At 36.8% G+C, this 16,963-nt stretch overlaps 1 protein-coding gene across 2 annotated transcripts; it reads left to right on the plus strand.

Moving 5' to 3' along the window:
* The first annotated feature begins 1,735 nt into the window (after nt 1-1,735).
* On the plus strand, nt 1,736-16,208 carry LOC143469486 (uncharacterized). 2 transcript variants are annotated; one of them, XM_076967196.1, is made up of 44 exons: nt 1,736-2,383; nt 2,558-2,627; nt 2,713-2,836; nt 3,027-3,163; nt 3,671-3,794; nt 3,914-4,050; nt 4,176-4,299; nt 4,365-4,501; nt 4,767-4,890; nt 5,018-5,154; nt 5,279-5,402; nt 5,496-5,629; nt 5,998-6,121; nt 6,219-6,355; nt 6,444-6,567; nt 6,679-6,815; nt 6,924-7,050; nt 7,150-7,286; nt 7,824-7,950; nt 8,068-8,204; nt 8,286-8,409; nt 8,488-8,624; nt 9,152-9,275; nt 9,388-9,524; nt 9,654-9,825; nt 9,944-10,106; nt 10,429-10,587; nt 10,718-10,865; nt 11,514-11,694; nt 11,770-11,953; nt 12,020-12,220; nt 12,307-12,468; nt 12,652-12,858; nt 12,932-13,063; nt 13,199-13,275; nt 13,354-13,519; nt 13,654-13,752; nt 13,874-13,995; nt 14,094-14,217; nt 14,375-14,530; nt 14,604-14,779; nt 15,013-15,202; nt 15,318-15,490; nt 15,581-16,208. In XM_076967196.1, the coding sequence occupies exons 2-44, from the start codon at nt 2,561-2,563 to the stop codon at nt 15,699-15,701; spliced, it is 6,054 nt and encodes a 2,017-aa protein (XP_076823311.1). In that variant the 5' UTR covers nt 1,736-2,383; nt 2,558-2,560; the 3' UTR covers nt 15,702-16,208. The 2 variants fall into 2 exon arrangements, with proteins under 2 accessions (XP_076823311.1, XP_076823312.1); XM_076967197.1 differs by lacking the exon at nt 1,736-2,383 and having other exon boundaries at nt 2,473-2,627.
* Nucleotides 16,209-16,963: the final 755 nt, after the last annotated feature.

The following is a 16,963-nucleotide window of genomic DNA, read 5'->3' on the forward strand; positions in this document are numbered from 1 at the left end:
TCGGCCCATCCCTAATCGTAACCATCGCTGCATGATTGTTGTAATGTGACGTAACATGACTTTTTAACGCGCTCACCTTAGTCCTGTTCAGCAACTTCAAGCGGTTAATTGTTGTCATATGGAACTTTTTCAAGAAATGCTTTGCACTACGATCATTTCTATTTTTTTACGCAAAAAATATATTTCCAATTACGCGAATTTAAAGCAGTTTCAAGTTTTTTTTTATCTGTCATCCTCAGACGGTTACTTTGAAACCATTTGGTGCATTCACACAAAGAACAATTAAATAATATTTAAATTTTCAACCAAGAAGTAATGCTTTTACATATTGAATATTATAATTCATTGTATAAACATTTTCACTCACTTCAACTCAGTAAAGTTTTATCTGCATAACTTTTTCTGTGCTGCTGAAGATCTACGACAAACCGGTACATTGTACACTCTATTTCCATTATTGTGAAAGTAACGCTGAGGAGATAGAATATTTAACCATATTTTTTTCAAAATTAATTAATTATACTAAATCTTTGCTGTACCATTAAATTCTGTAGTGATTTTGCTGTTTATTGCAAGAACCAATTATTGCTTGATACTTCGTTATCTTTTTCTGAAGAAGGATAGATCGTAAAAACCTAAAACATGTCTGAATTCTGATATGTAGTCAATATACTATACTAGTCGAATACATACGCATTGGGGTGTAAATAATATCTTCCAAGACTTTAAAACTTTCCAAACTTCTGTGGATATTTTAAATGTTTTGGATGTTTGTTCCACTGTACCCGCGTTACAGATACCATACAATTCAGCACAACACTGCTACACCATATAGTACTGCATAGATATTTTTGTAGTATTCATAGATTTTGAAATAGTTTTAGGTTCTGCAAAATTGACCCGGCGTTATAAATTTACTTATGACAAGAGATTTTTAGAGTAGTAAACTCTACGTAACAAAAAAAAAACTTTAAATATAAAGTTTAAATAATTAACTTTTTAACTTCGTAGGACTAAGTGAGAATTAATTTGATAGGATATAACATAGATCGCAAACCTTTAGTTAGTCTCTATTGCTTTGGACTAGAGGTTCACAATCAGAATTGTTCAAACCTCCAGTCTTGTGAGATAACTTTTAGGTGATTTAAAGCCTAGTGATGGGATTTTAAAATATGTAACCAGCCTAAAGGTGGAAGGAAACGTCTACGTTGGCTAGTCGAGGCCTACATTTTAGTTAAGGGGGGAACAGTTTAATGTAAAGACTGCAGCTTCTACTGAGGATAACATGCACGCCTACGCCAAAACGAATGAGTGTGAGAGGAACGAAAAAGTTTTGGAGCCCTTTGCTTTAAAGAACACTGGTCTATTGATTCAGCCCTAAATTTATTTTAACCTTCGAAACTTCACGTTCACTCTATGGGAGGAAGGGAGGGGGCACTACTGAAACACATACAAACAGCAATAAAACGTGGAGGTGGCCGCCCTGAAGAAGTGGTTACTGGTCACATGAGAACGTTGAAGAATTTACGATTTACAAACAGCATTTGTTTAAACAGGTTGTCAACATATCGAACAACGTCATAACACACACAACTACAGCCCATGGTGTGTACTTTCCACTAATTTAACAACTTGATAAATTGATCCTTCTTTCCGTGTGAACGCAAAAAAGAGATAGTTTTAATACGTTAGGTTGAAAGCACCACAAATAATTAGCTGGTGACGGCCTGGAGTAGAGTCTAGAAAGAAGAAAAAACTTCTTTGTAAAGACAAGTTCCATTAACCATAGCAAGCTAGTTTAGACTCCACATACTGACCCAAATGGAAACGAAGTGAATGATAGCATCCTATGGAACTCAAGTAGCATACCGGCTCTCTTAAATTATAATCGTCTTTTAAAAGCATTGGAGTTTAAAGATGACTCTATGCATTAGTGGTGTTGGTTTAATTGAAAACCTTGTTAGTTTGTTATAGCATGTGTAATGCTTTAGATTTCAATAGCTAGAACACCTTTTGCAATATGTTACTTATACATAAGGTGAGGTGAAATTGAAACAGTCTAAAATCTGCATATTTAAAAGAGGCAATATGTTAAGAATAACGGTAGGTTTAACAACAGAACCTTACGTTTCTTTCGTTCAAAAGTAAATTGTGTATTCGTGTATAGGCCTACAGTACATGCCTTGGTATCACATGATATTTTTTTAAGTCAGGTCGAATGCTCTCACGACCAAATGACGTGTTTTGTTATATCAATCAAGCTTGTGTTTCAATGGAAACTGCTGAGCTGTGAAATACTACCTGGCTGCAGTCGAAGTTACGAAACACAGTGCTTGCTTCCTATGGTCACTACAGCATTTGATTGCTGTTGACAACATATAAGGTTATAATGAAATTTGGATGCGATAAACATCATCAATAAAAAAGAGTGTGACTTTATACCACCACATTGACGCCAAAAACGTTTTGTGTAGCTTAGGTTTATTCATCTATGCATGACATTTTAAAAGCTTCTTTAGCTGTTGAAGCATACATACAATAAGTTGTTTCATTATAGAAAATGAAATTTCGGCAAGCGATATTAACATGCCTATGGCTTGCAGTACTTCAGTGTTCTTCTGGTAAAGGTAATGAAAGTTTAACGATAAATGTTTGATAAAAACCTACCACACGTCTTGCTAATGAAATTTTCTTTCCTTTGTTGTTATTCAGAGTACAGAGAGCTTAGCGGCTCTCGTTCAAACCCACTCAACTGGCGTATTGAGTTTGCCACTCCGTATGCAAGTACCCCAAAAGTGACGGCATGGGTAACAGGGGACCCAAAGTATGGAGACAGGTATAAGTCATAGTTACCCTACGTCATAGAATATGTCATGACATAACCACATACAAATATTTATACTAAATTTGGCCTTAGCTTTTATTAATAATTATTGCAGTATGTGTATGGTAACTAGTCTTATGTCAAATGCTCGTAAAAACTTCCCAAATAAAACACTTATTTCCTTGTAATTTTTCTTTTACAGATTTACGGTTATGGTCACCGGCACTGATCGGGACGGGTTTAACTTTGCTGTAAGACGTGTGGACCGCAATCACGGCTGGAAACAACACCCCATGTTATCGTACACGGTACAAGGCCAAACAGTTGATCCAGCACAAGGTAGCAAGACTGGTCCTTGTTGCAACATGTTCATTGGCACATACCACAGCACCCTTTTCAAAAGTACAAGTTAAATTTAATTCCTAAACAAATATTTCTTAAACGCACCGTAGCAAAACATACAACAAACTTTGAGTTAGGATGGTAACCTGAATGGTTTAAGTAGTTATAGTATTATAATTTTCGTCGGCATCTGATTGTTACTTGATCTTTGGACGTAGGCCCGCTCATGTGCACTTGTCAATGTCGTTATGTGGTTTTATGACATGTCCTGTCCCACCGATAAAGATTTTGTAGCATTAAAACACAGCTGTGCAAATATAGTTCGTAGAGCGTAAGCGTTTCCTGGGTACGTTTTAGAGAAGCCCAAAACCTTTTTTAATTACAAGAACATTTAAAACTGCAGTTTGTATCACATGCTTGCGATTACTTTTCGTGGGAATCCTAATCAACCAATATATATAGTTGAAATTACTACGTTTTTTAAAGTTACTCTTCTTTATGCAGATTCGCGCAGATTGAGTGGGTCAAAGTCAAATACGCTTAACTGGCACATTGAGTTTCCCATTCCATATAAAAGTAAACCTACGGTTAACGCGTGGGCCAGAGGTGATCCAAGTTATCCCGATCGGTAAGGAAAATCGACTAAGCAGCTTCTAAATTCTTAATGCATGTAAATCAATTTGATTGCTGTTATAAAGACTCATCAATTAAAAGCGCAATTAATCGAATGTTTATATTATGTTTCAGATTCGAAGTAAAAATAAACAGCGTCAATAGCAATGGCTTTATGTTCAGCGTAAGACGTCTGGACCAGGGCAAAGGTTGGAAGCAGTCTCCAATGTTATACTGGAGTGTAAAAGGAGACAAGATCAGTAATTCTAAAGGTGCCATACAGGGACTTCTGGTCTGCTAGCTTAGCTTTTTCAGTAACAACATTAGTGTAAAAAAGCAACTTCAAGTATTTGACAGTCTGGATTAAATAAAGTAATTCGTTGAAAAAAAAAAACAGAATCCCGTCGTCTTAGTGGTTCAGGCTCGCACACATTAGGGTGGCGCATTCAATTTCCAGTTCCATATCAAGTGGCCCCTAAAGTACAAGCCTGGGTGATTGGAGAACAGAAATATCCCGACAGGTAAAACAAAACAAACAAAGATAACAAAGTAAAAAGACCTGACAGCATAAGTTTTATTGCAATAGGTTTAGTGTGAAAGTCAGCAGCATTAATACGAATGGATTTGACTTGACAGTAACTCGTTTAGACCAAAACAAGGGATGGAAGCAAAGCCCAACATTATACTGGGATGTCGAAGGCGATCCCGCTGTTACCTCTTCAGGTATCGTTTTGTCTACGGTATTTAATTGCTGCAATGAACTACCATTTTAAATTTTATGACGTGCATTTTACAGTAAGTAGTTGTGAGATATTACTTTTGTCTTAAGCATATATCCTACGAAATGATATTAATGGACATTGGGCATCATCAAAACAAACGACATATTGAAACCCATAAGATAACAGCCGATTATTGCGATGAACAGTAAGCTATACAACTATAAGTTCCTAAAATAGGGGAAGTGAGCAATTTTTTTGTTATACAGAATCCCGTGTAGTAAGTGGTTCACGTTCAAATACTTTAAACTGGCGAGTGCAGTTTCCCACACCGTATAAAACACAACCGAAAATATTTACTTGGGTGAGAGGAGACCTCAAGTACCCCGACAGGTGGGTCAAAAATCTAATGACATCCTATAAATTAAATTTCTGCATGAGTAGGCAGCCCTTTTAGCAGATCGTAACGGAAAGATTTCATTTTGCAAAACAACAATAACTTACACCGATCTTTTTTCAGGTTTACTGTTAACGTAAACAGCATTGACCGAGAGGGTTATGACGTCAGCATCAGACGAATAGACCAAGGAAAAGGCTGGAAGCAAAAACCAAGAATATTCTGGAGCGCAACAGGAGCTGACAAACTTAAGGCAGATGGTATAAAATGTTTTTCAATTTTGAAAAATTTTCTACTGCTCTTACTAAATTATTTCTAAGGATTGCTTTTAAAGAATTCATTTTATTTCTTTAATAATTCTTTGTTTGTTTGTTTACTGCTAAGGACATGAGCAGTTAGGTCAGTCACGTCAAGAAACTTTACCAGCTCGAATCACTTTTCCTAATCAGCTTGCGAATGTTCCTGATCTCTACGTTTGGGTAAGAGGAAATCCAGGCTATCCAGATATGTAAGTAGCTAAACCTGTACCACTTGCGGTTAGAAATCAACATCATATTTTTATACGCAGCCTTCCAGCTTTAAGCGTTTTTTGTTGTTGCAGATTTAATGTTGAAATAAATAAAGTTTATACTTATGGGTTTGACGTCTCAGTTACCCGTTCAGATAGATTTGGTTGGAAACAACATCCCGACCTCTATTGGACTGTGAGAGAGTCCGAATCAGATCCATCAAATGGTTTCTATTTTAAAGAGTTCTACCTGCATTTTTTACTAATTATTGAAACTTATAATGTGGAAAAGTTTTTTATATAGATATTTTTGTACTGTATATCCATCTAAAAGCTCAGTGATTTGCACTTTTTACCGTGTTTGAATACATTTGCTTGTAATTGTAGGCCTAAATATTATTGCTATTCTAGCAAGATTTGTGTTACTCTCATCTATTGTAGTGTTTCCCTTGATTGGTCTAAATTTATGGTGCGTCACCCAGCAATGAAACTGGCATGAAACAAACTTGTAAAACAAATTTTAAACATGACTAATTTTGAATAAAGTTAGTTTTAAAAATACGGTTGATGCTCGAACAAAAATTATCGTGCACAGAACAAATTGCAATTGGCGGGTCAAAGTCCAACACAAAATCTTCCCGAGTTCAATTTCCTACCCCATACGTATTACCTCCCGAAGTGACAGCGAGAGTGGAGGGAGAAGCAAGTTACAATGACAGGTACAATATCGTTCTCATTTGTAACCAATTGAAAACTAAACCAAAGCTTTGACCGATTTAAACTGGTGCGTTTATCAACCAGTTTTGATCATTCTAGGTTCAGCGTTGCAATAAGCAACGTTGATGAAGACGGATTTGACTTTACTGTGAGACGCTTAGATCAAAACAAAGGCTGGAAGCAGAATCCAAAGTTATACTGGAACGCAATGGGTGACCACGTCTCATCTTCGCACGGTATCACAAAAGCTATATGTAGAGCAACATGTAACACTTCAAGCATCTTATATTTGAAGTTAATTGAGTCGTTCTTGTGTTAATATAGAATCACAGGCTTTAAGTCCTTCGCGCTCCGATGCCTTAAACTGGCAGATCCAATTTCCAATCCCGTACAAGAAAAACCCAACTGTTGACGCTTGGGTGAGAGGGGACAAATCGTATCCAGACCGGTAAGTTTCTTCGTCATAAGTTTTTTTTTTTTTATCTAACAGGAAAACCTAAATTCGCAAGAAGCATTCTTTGATGTTTACAGCTAAACCAAACGTTTCTTGTTGTTATAGATTCAGAACTGAAACAAATAATATAGATCAGAATGGATTTAGCATTATCGTACGAAGAACTGACCAACACAAAGGATGGACACAGACTCCCACGCTATATTGGGCAACAACTGGAGCGGATCATTTTGACACCAAAAGTATTGCGCAATGCCTGTATAATGCTGCTTCAGTTACATATAGTATTGGATTGAGCCGCGCATATGCTCTACACATTATACCTTGTGAAAAAATTGTCTTTTGCACAGATTACCGAGTAATAAGTAGCTCTGGTTCGAATACATTGACTTTGCACGTTCGATTTCCCCTGCCTTATACAAAAAAACCTAAGACATTTTATTCGTGGGTTAGAGGATATTCAAAATACCCCGACCGGTAAAGAGTTACAATTTTTTTATGTTCAACAATAGCAATCATAGAAACCAAAGACAAGCAGAGTTATTTTTAGACATCCGTATCACCTTGTGTAAATAGATTCAGTGCTACGGTGGACAGCTTCGACAAAGAAGGGTTTCAAGTCAGAGTAAGGCGGTTGGACCAAGGGAAAGGTTGGAAACAGAAACCGAAGATATACTGGAGCGCGACAGGAGCCGAAAATGTACAATGCCAAGGTCCGTAGAAGGCTTAATAAAGATGCAAATTGATCAGATATGTAATTATATGCAAGTATTTTAATAGTTTTAAAATGCGAAAAGGCATAATTACGATTTTAGAAATCGACTGTAATAAGGGAGTGGATAAGACGTTTGTATACTTTATCACAGGGGCAGGCAACATACGGCCCGCGGGCCGGATCCGGCCCGCGACGGGAGTTTAAGCGGCCCGCAGACAGTTTCCGGTCTAACATGATAATGTGGCCTGCGGCCAAATTCTGCCGCAATCCCTGTATTGCGTCACTGAATAAGTCCAAGTTTGCCAACCTGAGAAAAATGGCTATGAATCTATTACTTGTTCTGTTCGGGTCTACATACATTTGTGAGCAAACATTTTCGACCATGAACATTAATAAGACAAAGCTGCGTTCCAAACTATTCATGAATCCGGCCCGCCAAGTACTTCATTTTCTCATATCAGGCCCGCCGACCGAAGAAGTTGCCCGCCCCTGCTTTATCAGCTGCTTAATCTGGAGCATGCTTATATCGTTATAGCATCGAAGCAACTTGGAGGCTCAGGTTCAAACACACTGACCGGCCATGCTAACTTTCCTCGGCCGTGTAAAGACGACCCATATGAGGTATATGCATGGATGCAAGGAGACATTCAATATCCAGACAGGTACCCAATTACACGGATAACAAATTCGATAAATGTTCCCATATTTTATAGTTTTAAACAATCCCAAATCTGAAAAAATTCTCTATTGATCAAAGTTTTTGGTTTTGCTTTTGGCAGATTCAGCGTTATTGTCCAGGGTAGCAATCGGAATGGATTTGATTATACTGTGAAACGTTTAGACCAAAATAAAGGCTGGAAACAACATCCTAAGATGTGCTGGATCGTGAGAGAATTTCCAGATGTTCCTTCAGATGGTACTGCGTTTAGATTTCTTATTTTTTAAGTAAACTTTAATATTTTATTTCATTAAAGTCATTTTATTGGTTTGCAATAAGAACAAGAAGAAGTTGGTTCATCAAGCTATAATACGAAGACAATGTGGGTAGATTTTTCCACCACGTACAGAAGAGCTCCAGATCTGACTCTTTGGGTAATTGGAGATACAGAGAATCCTGACAAGTAAGAAATAAAAAAACTAAAGCAAAAGATAGAGAAGTCTACCTAAACTAGTCAGCACGCTTATGAATTTTGTAATAGGTTTAAGATAAGAATAAATGGAGTTTCTTCGAATGGATTTAACATCACTATCGAGTGTTCAAATTGCAAACTAGGGTGGAAACAAAATCCGCTACTATACTGGAGGGAAGTCGAAGTCTCAGAAAGCACATCTAAAAGTATAATTTATAGTTTTGAAGTTTGTGTCCTAATTTATAGCAAACAAATTAAAGTATCTCATCTACAATTGACCCATTTGATCGTATTGTTGACATACCCAGCAGCGGTTTCTGTACAACTTATTTTCGAGTATTTTTTGGATTGTAAAAGAACTTGAGATAAAAAACAAAAACACAAAACAAAAAAACAACAAAAACATGCAGAAAATTATTATTTGAAAAGTTAAAAATCAACAACTTTTTAACGTGAGCATTTCACGGTTTTGCCAACTCTTTTTGTTGACGTTATTGCAGTTTATTTTCTTTTGCATTTTACGGCGTTTTGTCCAGTAAGCTCAGCACAGCGCAAAGGCTTTTCATTTTCGACTGGATGTAATTTGGTGTCGACGCGTAACATTTATGGAACTTAACATTCTTAGAAAGTCGTATCTTTACACATTCTTAGGCTTCGGTTTCTGACGAAAATGCAACATAGAGATCTCCACTTTGCAAAAAAAGTTTCTTAAATTTTAATTTGTCTCAAACAGAATATCGGGAACTTGGTTGGTCCAGTTTTGATACTATGACGTCACGAATTCATTTTGATACTGCGATGGAAAGAGTATCGGAAATTTTTGCTTGGGTTAGGGGAGACCCACGATATCCAGATCGGTGAGCGTGTTATGACAAAAGCAAAAATATCGAAACTATAACTAAAAAAGATAAGTTTACTGTTACTAATCTGAAACCGGACTTCTGTCATGTACATTTGAATGTATTACAGATACAATGCAAAAGTAGACAGCTCCGACTTGACTGGATTTGACATAACCGTAACACGGCTAAACAGCACACGACATTCTGGACAACGGTTGAAAGTATATTGGAGTACTAAAGACATTTCACAAAGCTCACCAAGAGGTACAGGTTACTTTTCTTGATGTGTTTGTAGGAGTCTGTTTGCTTTCCGGATATACAGGTACATAGTTAAGAAAGCATTTTGAGCAAGCCTTTGATATCATATAAACTCGTTATCTTTGTCTCATTCAGATGTATCAAAAAAATTGGGGACTGCAACGTCCAACACAACATATACAATTCCACCATCGATTTGGGTCTCGTCGCCTGGAATTTCTGAAACATCTGAAAAGGTTTTTGACATTTTGGGAAGAGAAGTTCATCTAAGTGCAGTACCTAAGTTGCTAAAAGAGGCGACAACAGGGTAAAGAAAGCAGGCTTTTCTATTACATGTGACGTATTGTGCTGAAATAAGCAACCGAGCTGAACAGAACAAACAACTAAAGAAATATCGGTTCAACGTTTTTAGGATGATTTTGCAGGAAATTTCCTATCAAGAATGTAACCAGCAACGAGTTTTTATTGGAATTAGTAATTCGAGGTGACAGCGTTTACATCGACCAAGACGTCACTTTCCAAGGCCTGAAGAAGCTTTCCATTTATGCGAGGAACTTGGTTTCCAATGGAAATACATTGACCTTACAGGCGAGGGAATATATTTATTCACACAAACTTGTTTAAGCACATTTAAAAGTTTTACTGAAAGCAAAACTATAACAATTATATAATTGTTACATTTTGATGAAATAAACCACTTTTTTATTGAAGATTTGTCCAGTTTACAACAACAGAAATCAACTTGTTGTAACTTAATTAATTCGAAAAGTAGAAATTTGTTGAATATCAATTTTGTGTGCTTCAAATTTGCGTAAAGTCGTTTTGCAATACTTGTTTGATTTTATAGTTATTAACCTAAATTCAAACGAAGATTCTTTGCAATGTCAAAAGTCATATCACCTACATACAGGCTCCTACTGTTTGCGAACGACTGGACATTTCGACATGTGTCCGTTTCCAAGCAGGTCGGGAAAATCAGGACGGCCTCGCTGGCAAAAATGGCATTGCGAGTCCGAAGGTTGGCATTTACGTTCACATGATCAAGGGAAATATGAGCATTATAAGCCAGGTAAAAATATCTGATTGCCGTTCTAAATATTTGGTTTATCTTGATCTCTGTGCCGCTAAAAATCGGTTTCAAACAACACAACTGTGATGCTTTTTATAAATCAATATCGTTAGTTTCATCTTTTCCTCAGGCGTCTGAGGGAAACAAGGGCCAGGATGGAGGAGCTGGCAACAACGGAAACGACAGAACCAACGAAAGCCCGCCATTGGGCGATTCGGCCTGCAGAGAAGTGGAGAAGTCGACGGCAACCGCTCTCACCTGGACGCAGTCTCTTGGAGGCAATATTAAGCTTTCATGATAAACATCGCCCATCGAAGTCTTTCTGAGCAGTTTGACGTTTGCTGTCGTTAATGAATAAATGAACGAATGAGTGAATGAGTGAATGAGTGAATGAGTAAATGAGTGAATGAGTGAATGAGTGAATGAGTGAATGAGTGAATGAGTGAATGAGTGAATGAGTGAATGAGTGAATGAGTGAATGAGTGAATGAGTGAATGAGTGAATGAGTGAATGAGTGAATGAGTGAATGAGTGAATGAGTGAATGAGTGAATGAGTGAATGAGTGAATGAGTGAATGAGTGAATGAGTGAATGAGTGAATGAGTGAATGAGTGAATGAGTGAATGAGTGAATGAGTGAATGAGTGAATGAGTGAATGAGTGAATGAGTGAATGAGTGAATGAGTGAATGAGTGAATGAGTGAATGAGTGAATGAGTGAATGAGTGAATGAGTGAATGAGTGAATGAGTGAATGAGTGAATGAGTGAATGAGTGAATGAGTGAATGAGTGAATGAGTGAATGAGTGAATGAGTGAATGAGTGAATGAGTGAATGAGTGAATGAGTGAATGAGTGAATGAGTGAATGAGTGAGTGAATTGATGAACGATTGAATGGATGAAACAAAGTAACGTTTTATGATGCTGTAGGTCGACCTGGCCCCAACGGTGATGCAGGTGGTGATGGACGCAGGTGTGGAACATCCGGAAGCGGAGGTACATCTTCCAGTGCTTCAGTCTACATAAAATATGAAGCAGGAAAGCTGAGCTTTACGCAACGGCCAGGAGCAGGAGGGACACCAGCTGAGCACGGATATGGTGGTATAGGAGGGTGAGTGGGGAATGAAAAGAACTGTAACGACACTTACTAAATCAAACTAAATATTTTGTGTCGTTTGTATCGCAGAAAGGGCGGTACCGGTGGATGTGGCGTGGATTGCGACTGCTACAGTACATGTATAAATTCAATTAGCTGCTTAAAAGACAATGTGCATTGCACGGGTAAGCCAACATGTAGAATCCGCGGTCCAAATGGTGGACAAGGAGCCACTGGTCAAGATGGTTTTGACAAATATTCATTGCCTGATAAGGTAAGTGAACGAAAGCAAATGAAAGCTTTGCTGTAGACAAAGACATATCAATTTGCTCTTTGTTAGGGTGATTCTGGACAAGCTGAAGAGTTGGTTTTGCGTAGAGTTGACAGCGTAAAGAAATGGTTTGTAAACGATACAGAATTACTCAATTTGATTCGTCGTCATGGTGATTCCCTTTATCACAGAAATAAAACCGACGAAGCTTTGAAAGTTTTTTCTTTCATAAGGTCGGTTGCCGATGAAAATTCTGACCTTTATCAGCAGGTATGACCAGTAATAATTAGCTCAAGCTAAAACAATTTAACGAGAGATTTAGAAGTTTACCTATTAAATTATTCTTCGACTTGAAGGTTTCCTTTCTGATAAATAAGACCAAACAAGGTTTTGATTATTATGGAAATACTAAAGAATACGCACCCGACTTGGATTGGGCATTTTTGTATGACAAAACAAAAGGTCTACTTGAAACTGGCAGGAGTTTTGAAAGCACTTATAACACTGTCATGGGAAAGGTGTGATGTGTGTGTGTACAACTACCTAATTTCTTGTTTTTTTTTGTTTTTTTTGAAACACAGGTCATTTCCATTTATTTTACTTCCACATCGTTCGGATGTGAACAATTTCTCAATTTCTATGCGTTATGCCAAGAAAAAAATCAAACAAAATTTAAATTAATTTTGTTTTTTCTGTTTAAGATTGAGAACGTCCGTGAAGTGCAAAATATAATGCATTCGGTTGTCACCGATGCCAACAGAAAATCGGAGTTGGAAGTGAATTACCAATTACAAGAACTGACAAATCAGAAGATGCTTTATGTTAAAGCAGTGAAACAACTGGAAGCGATCATGGATAGTGAAATGGAACAAATCAAAATTCTTCTTCCTCAAGTAATCGACGAAAAGGTTAGAAAGTTTAAAATCAGAGAAAGTATTTATTGTAGAGTACAAAAGTCTTCAACTCGTTCTTACTTTTCAGTCTAAAGAAAGAAAACCTTTCAACTTTCTTAGCTTTTTAAAAGCGTTAGTCGGCGTTGTCTTTAGTATTGTGAAAGCCGTTGAAAAACCTGGAGTTGAAGAATTCAAAGATGTATTAGATGGAGCTTTAGAGGTAAATATTTTAGGTATCGTCTATTATTTAAAAATTAAATGTTTTTAATATACAACCAACACTTAGTTAGATAGGCCTATATTAACGTAAACATTTTTCACAATTTTTTTTGCTCAAACCATACTTAAAAAATAGATAGCTGAAGTTTTTGAGAATGATCCAACATGCAAAGCGCCCTCCTTACAACAAGCAAAGACAACTTTAGAGAAGAGGTTGTACTAATTAGATTTCAATTCTAAAGAAAAAGTATTTATGAAAATGCAAAGATACGACAATTGTTTTTTGTGTAGACTCGTATTTGGTTCAGAATATAACGAGATTGATCCAGAGACTTTAGACTTTTCCAAAATGGACGTATCAGCTGTGCCGATTATCGTTCAAGGCGACCTGGCAAAGAACAAAGGAAAACTTGTCCAAGAATTTTCTTGTTTGCTTGATGAGACAAAAACTGATTTGGTAAAGTTTTTGGACAAGTCAAATCTCTTTTTATTTTATTAACTCACGCATAGCTGATTTATTCTTTGATTCTTTTGTATAACTTACACGCTTGTTTATTTTTTTTAATTTTTGGTTATTGATTCATTTTCTAGGTAAAAAACATGAACAGAGTTTTGGAAGATTTTTTCCGTGACGCAGGAATGCGAATGACTCTCATTGATCGAATAATTAACATGGACATCAAACTGAAGGTACCAAAACAAGTTTGGACAGTTCGACGTACTAACTACTGTACTACCTAAAGCTTTCAACATTGAAAAAAAAAAAACAGATTCAAAAACTTACTTGGTCTCTGCCGGCTTTAATTTGCAGGAAGCCTTGTACAATGGTAAGCTGCTAGTTGAAACACAAGCGGCTGCTGACACAAGATTGGATTTAACGCTCAACAGCAACGCAATGGTTGTTAAAATGAAATTCACTGATCTTCTGTTCAGGCAAGAAACTTACAAAAACGACTGCAATAACAATTCAGTCATGAAAATCACACACCCCACTCTTTATGTTGGTATTTAAACGATTGTTTTATTTGCAGTTTATATCAGCAGCAAGAAGATATGATTTTGCATTCTTTGTACGAATTATCAAAGGCCTACCATTTTGTCAGCTTGTGGGATTTCGACATTATGGACAAATACATCAATAATTACGGCGACCGAGTAATTGATGGATAATAAATTTAAAATATCAACATAAGTGGCATCGATGAAGTTAGCTTGATACTTGACTGTACATAGAGATACAGGAGCTTTATAAAGTTTCCTGATTTTTGAAAGTAACGTAAAACCTTTGGTCTAAAGTCAACATGTTGTTCAGGCAATGACAACACAGCTTGGTTCGCTGAACGGCATGTTCCAACTGCAAGATATCTTGCAAACACTCGAAAATGACAGAGACGCTTTCCTGAACTTCATTTCGTCCAGTGCTGGCCCTGCTTCACACACTTTCAATGAATATTGGGAGTTTGATCAAGTTAGCGTAACAACACATGAAAAGGTTTGACAATAACAAACCCAGACCGACCTTTTTAATGTTTGATCTACAGACAAGTCGACCGGACATGTTGAAATCGCTGCACGAGAATGGTCAGTTTAACTTCAACTTGGAGCTACATCCAAACGACATAACTCTTGGGGGATGTGCCGATTGCTATAACGGCCGACTAATTGCAATGCACGTTGAACTAAGCGGCAAAGCACAACCCCGGAGTGTACCTTCCACGTAAGAAACAAAAATTATTGTTTGACGTATACCAGCATTATTAGTTATTTTTGTTGTTAAAGAGCAATTTTTAAGCTTCTAGATCTTGTCGTTGAGTAATTGGCAACCAAGGCAAGATAACCAGGTCACCCAGCACTTGCCATTCATGTATTTTGAGTTATCACGTTTATATTATATATCTTTTTCCCAATTCAGGCTATTTCCATATCTCATTCATGCTGTATTTTAAAAAGGATTTATGTCAAAGTGTCCCACATGGGCAACTCTCACTTCCTTCTTCCATCTCGCAACGGTTCAGGGACGATTATTCGTTTCCAAGAAACACCGGAAGATGTTGATGGAGGTCACGTGATGTATTTCAAACTGAACAGTCCGGTCCAATCAAGGCAGGATCCATCTTTAGAGGAAAAGTTTCTCAAACCGGTCTGGAAAAAATGTTCACGCTTGAACTAGCTACCGTAATACCAAATATATTGCCTAGAAATATATTGCAAGAAATGTCTGATTTGTCTTTTAATGGAGTCATTTTACTTTGCAGGGCAACAGATTTTGCGAAAACAGTAACGAAGCTGGAGATTTTTTTGGTGGACGACCATGCAAAAGTCCGTACGCATCATACGTTGTAACGGTTCCTAAAGGCAACTTTGTGTGTAGTCTGGACCCTAACGATTTTGTGTCGGGATCAAACTGCAGAGATTTGGACTATACAAAGTAAGTTATCAAATCGATTAAATAGTATTGTAAATGAGATAAACGTACGTAGTTTGCGAATTATGCTGAATTTACTTATAACCGATATAGGTTCGACACCATTCGAGTGTACGCAAAGGTCAAATCCTGGAGCAATTATGCAGCTCAAGAAACTTTTGCGTCAAGGAGAGTGAGCGATCTTAGCCAAGAATTTTCAAACATGATACTTTAACTTTCTTTGCAAAGTTTGCGAGATATAAACTTAGATCTACTGCAATTTGTTGTAAATATACATCAACAATATTAGTCATTTTCAGTTGTCATTAACTCTTTCAGAGATACAAAAATGGTAAATTTTGCATGTTTATATGTAAACGAACAGTATCATCGAAGTGTTTAACGAATTTTCCCGAGATGTCATTATCTTAAAAGGATTTTACAAAGATGCAAATCGTTTTTCATTGCACGTTTTACGTTCGTTTCACATAGCTCTTTAAATTTTTAATGTTTAACTGTATTGTTAATTAAAGTGACTGTTTTTAGCAAACACCAGTTTTCTGTTGCTGTTATGTGACGTCAACATTTAATATAAGAACAGAAATAAGACCGAAATAATTTTAGCTAGACTATTATTAAATTTACAATGAATATGTCATTGGAGCCAGTCGTTACACTTTGTGTTCATGCATCGTGAGTTTAAAAGAGTTGTTTTCTTATTGTTTCTTGTGTTTTACGAAAAGTGAAGGTAAAAAAAACGACGTAAAGGTATTGTTTTGTCCCAAATTCGCCTGTTACACAGTACATATAGTAGTTGTAGATCGATCAATTCCCTGGGAGCCATCTATAACATAAAAAAAACGTAAAAAAACTTTTTACTATGTCACACTGATGTTGGCTTAATTCATGCAATTGCCAATTGTAACTCAGCTTGCTTGCACCAACAATTATCATTAATTGAAATTATAACGCTGACAAGGTCGCTATATTTACAGCATCGGACGCTTGTGTTTGTGTTAAAACCACGGGCTCACAGATGACTTCAAAAGCATAGTTGTTTGTTGAACGAATACCGGAATATATTACCGTTTGAAACCGGTGTTACGTGGTCCCTGTACGCTTTGCTCAGTGTGTTTCAGATAATCCATGAAAATGATAGTTTAATGTTCTGTGTCACGCATATTTGTCACATTGTCACATATATTTGTTCTGTTTCATCCATATTTTGCACTTTTTGCTTTAACAGGTGTACGTGAAATGTTCATGCACGCACGAGTACATGTTATTATACTGGAAAGGCGGACTGATGCTTTGAAGTGAAAAGATTTTTTGAATATGTAGGTTTTAATATGCATAAAATGTTCCTTTCAGTTAATATATGCGGGCTTAATTGATCTCTAATTGGATAGCTGATGAAGGTCCATTAGGTAAAACATGTCGTTTTCACACCGTTACAAAAATATTATACAAACTGTTCTCTCTTATAACCGCTGACTA

The sequence above is a fragment of the Clavelina lepadiformis genome, chromosome 8 (assembly GCF_947623445.1).
Source record: "Clavelina lepadiformis chromosome 8, kaClaLepa1.1, whole genome shotgun sequence".
Classification (NCBI taxonomy): Eukaryota; Metazoa; Chordata; class Ascidiacea; order Aplousobranchia; family Clavelinidae; genus Clavelina; species Clavelina lepadiformis.

Excerpts from the sequence above, each read along its gene's own strand:
- LOC143469486 (XM_076967196.1), top strand. The coding sequence starts at position 2,561 with ATGAAATTTCGGCAAGCGATATTAACATGCCTATGGCTTGCAGTACTT. Across the intron at positions 5,155-5,278 it reads TGACAAACTTAAGGCAGATG|GACATGAGCAGTTAGGTCAG; the intron begins GTATAAAATGTT and ends TTTACTGCTAAG. Across the intron at positions 10,866-11,513 it reads CTGGACGCAGTCTCTTGGAG|GTCGACCTGGCCCCAACGGT; the intron begins GCAATATTAAGC and ends ATGATGCTGTAG.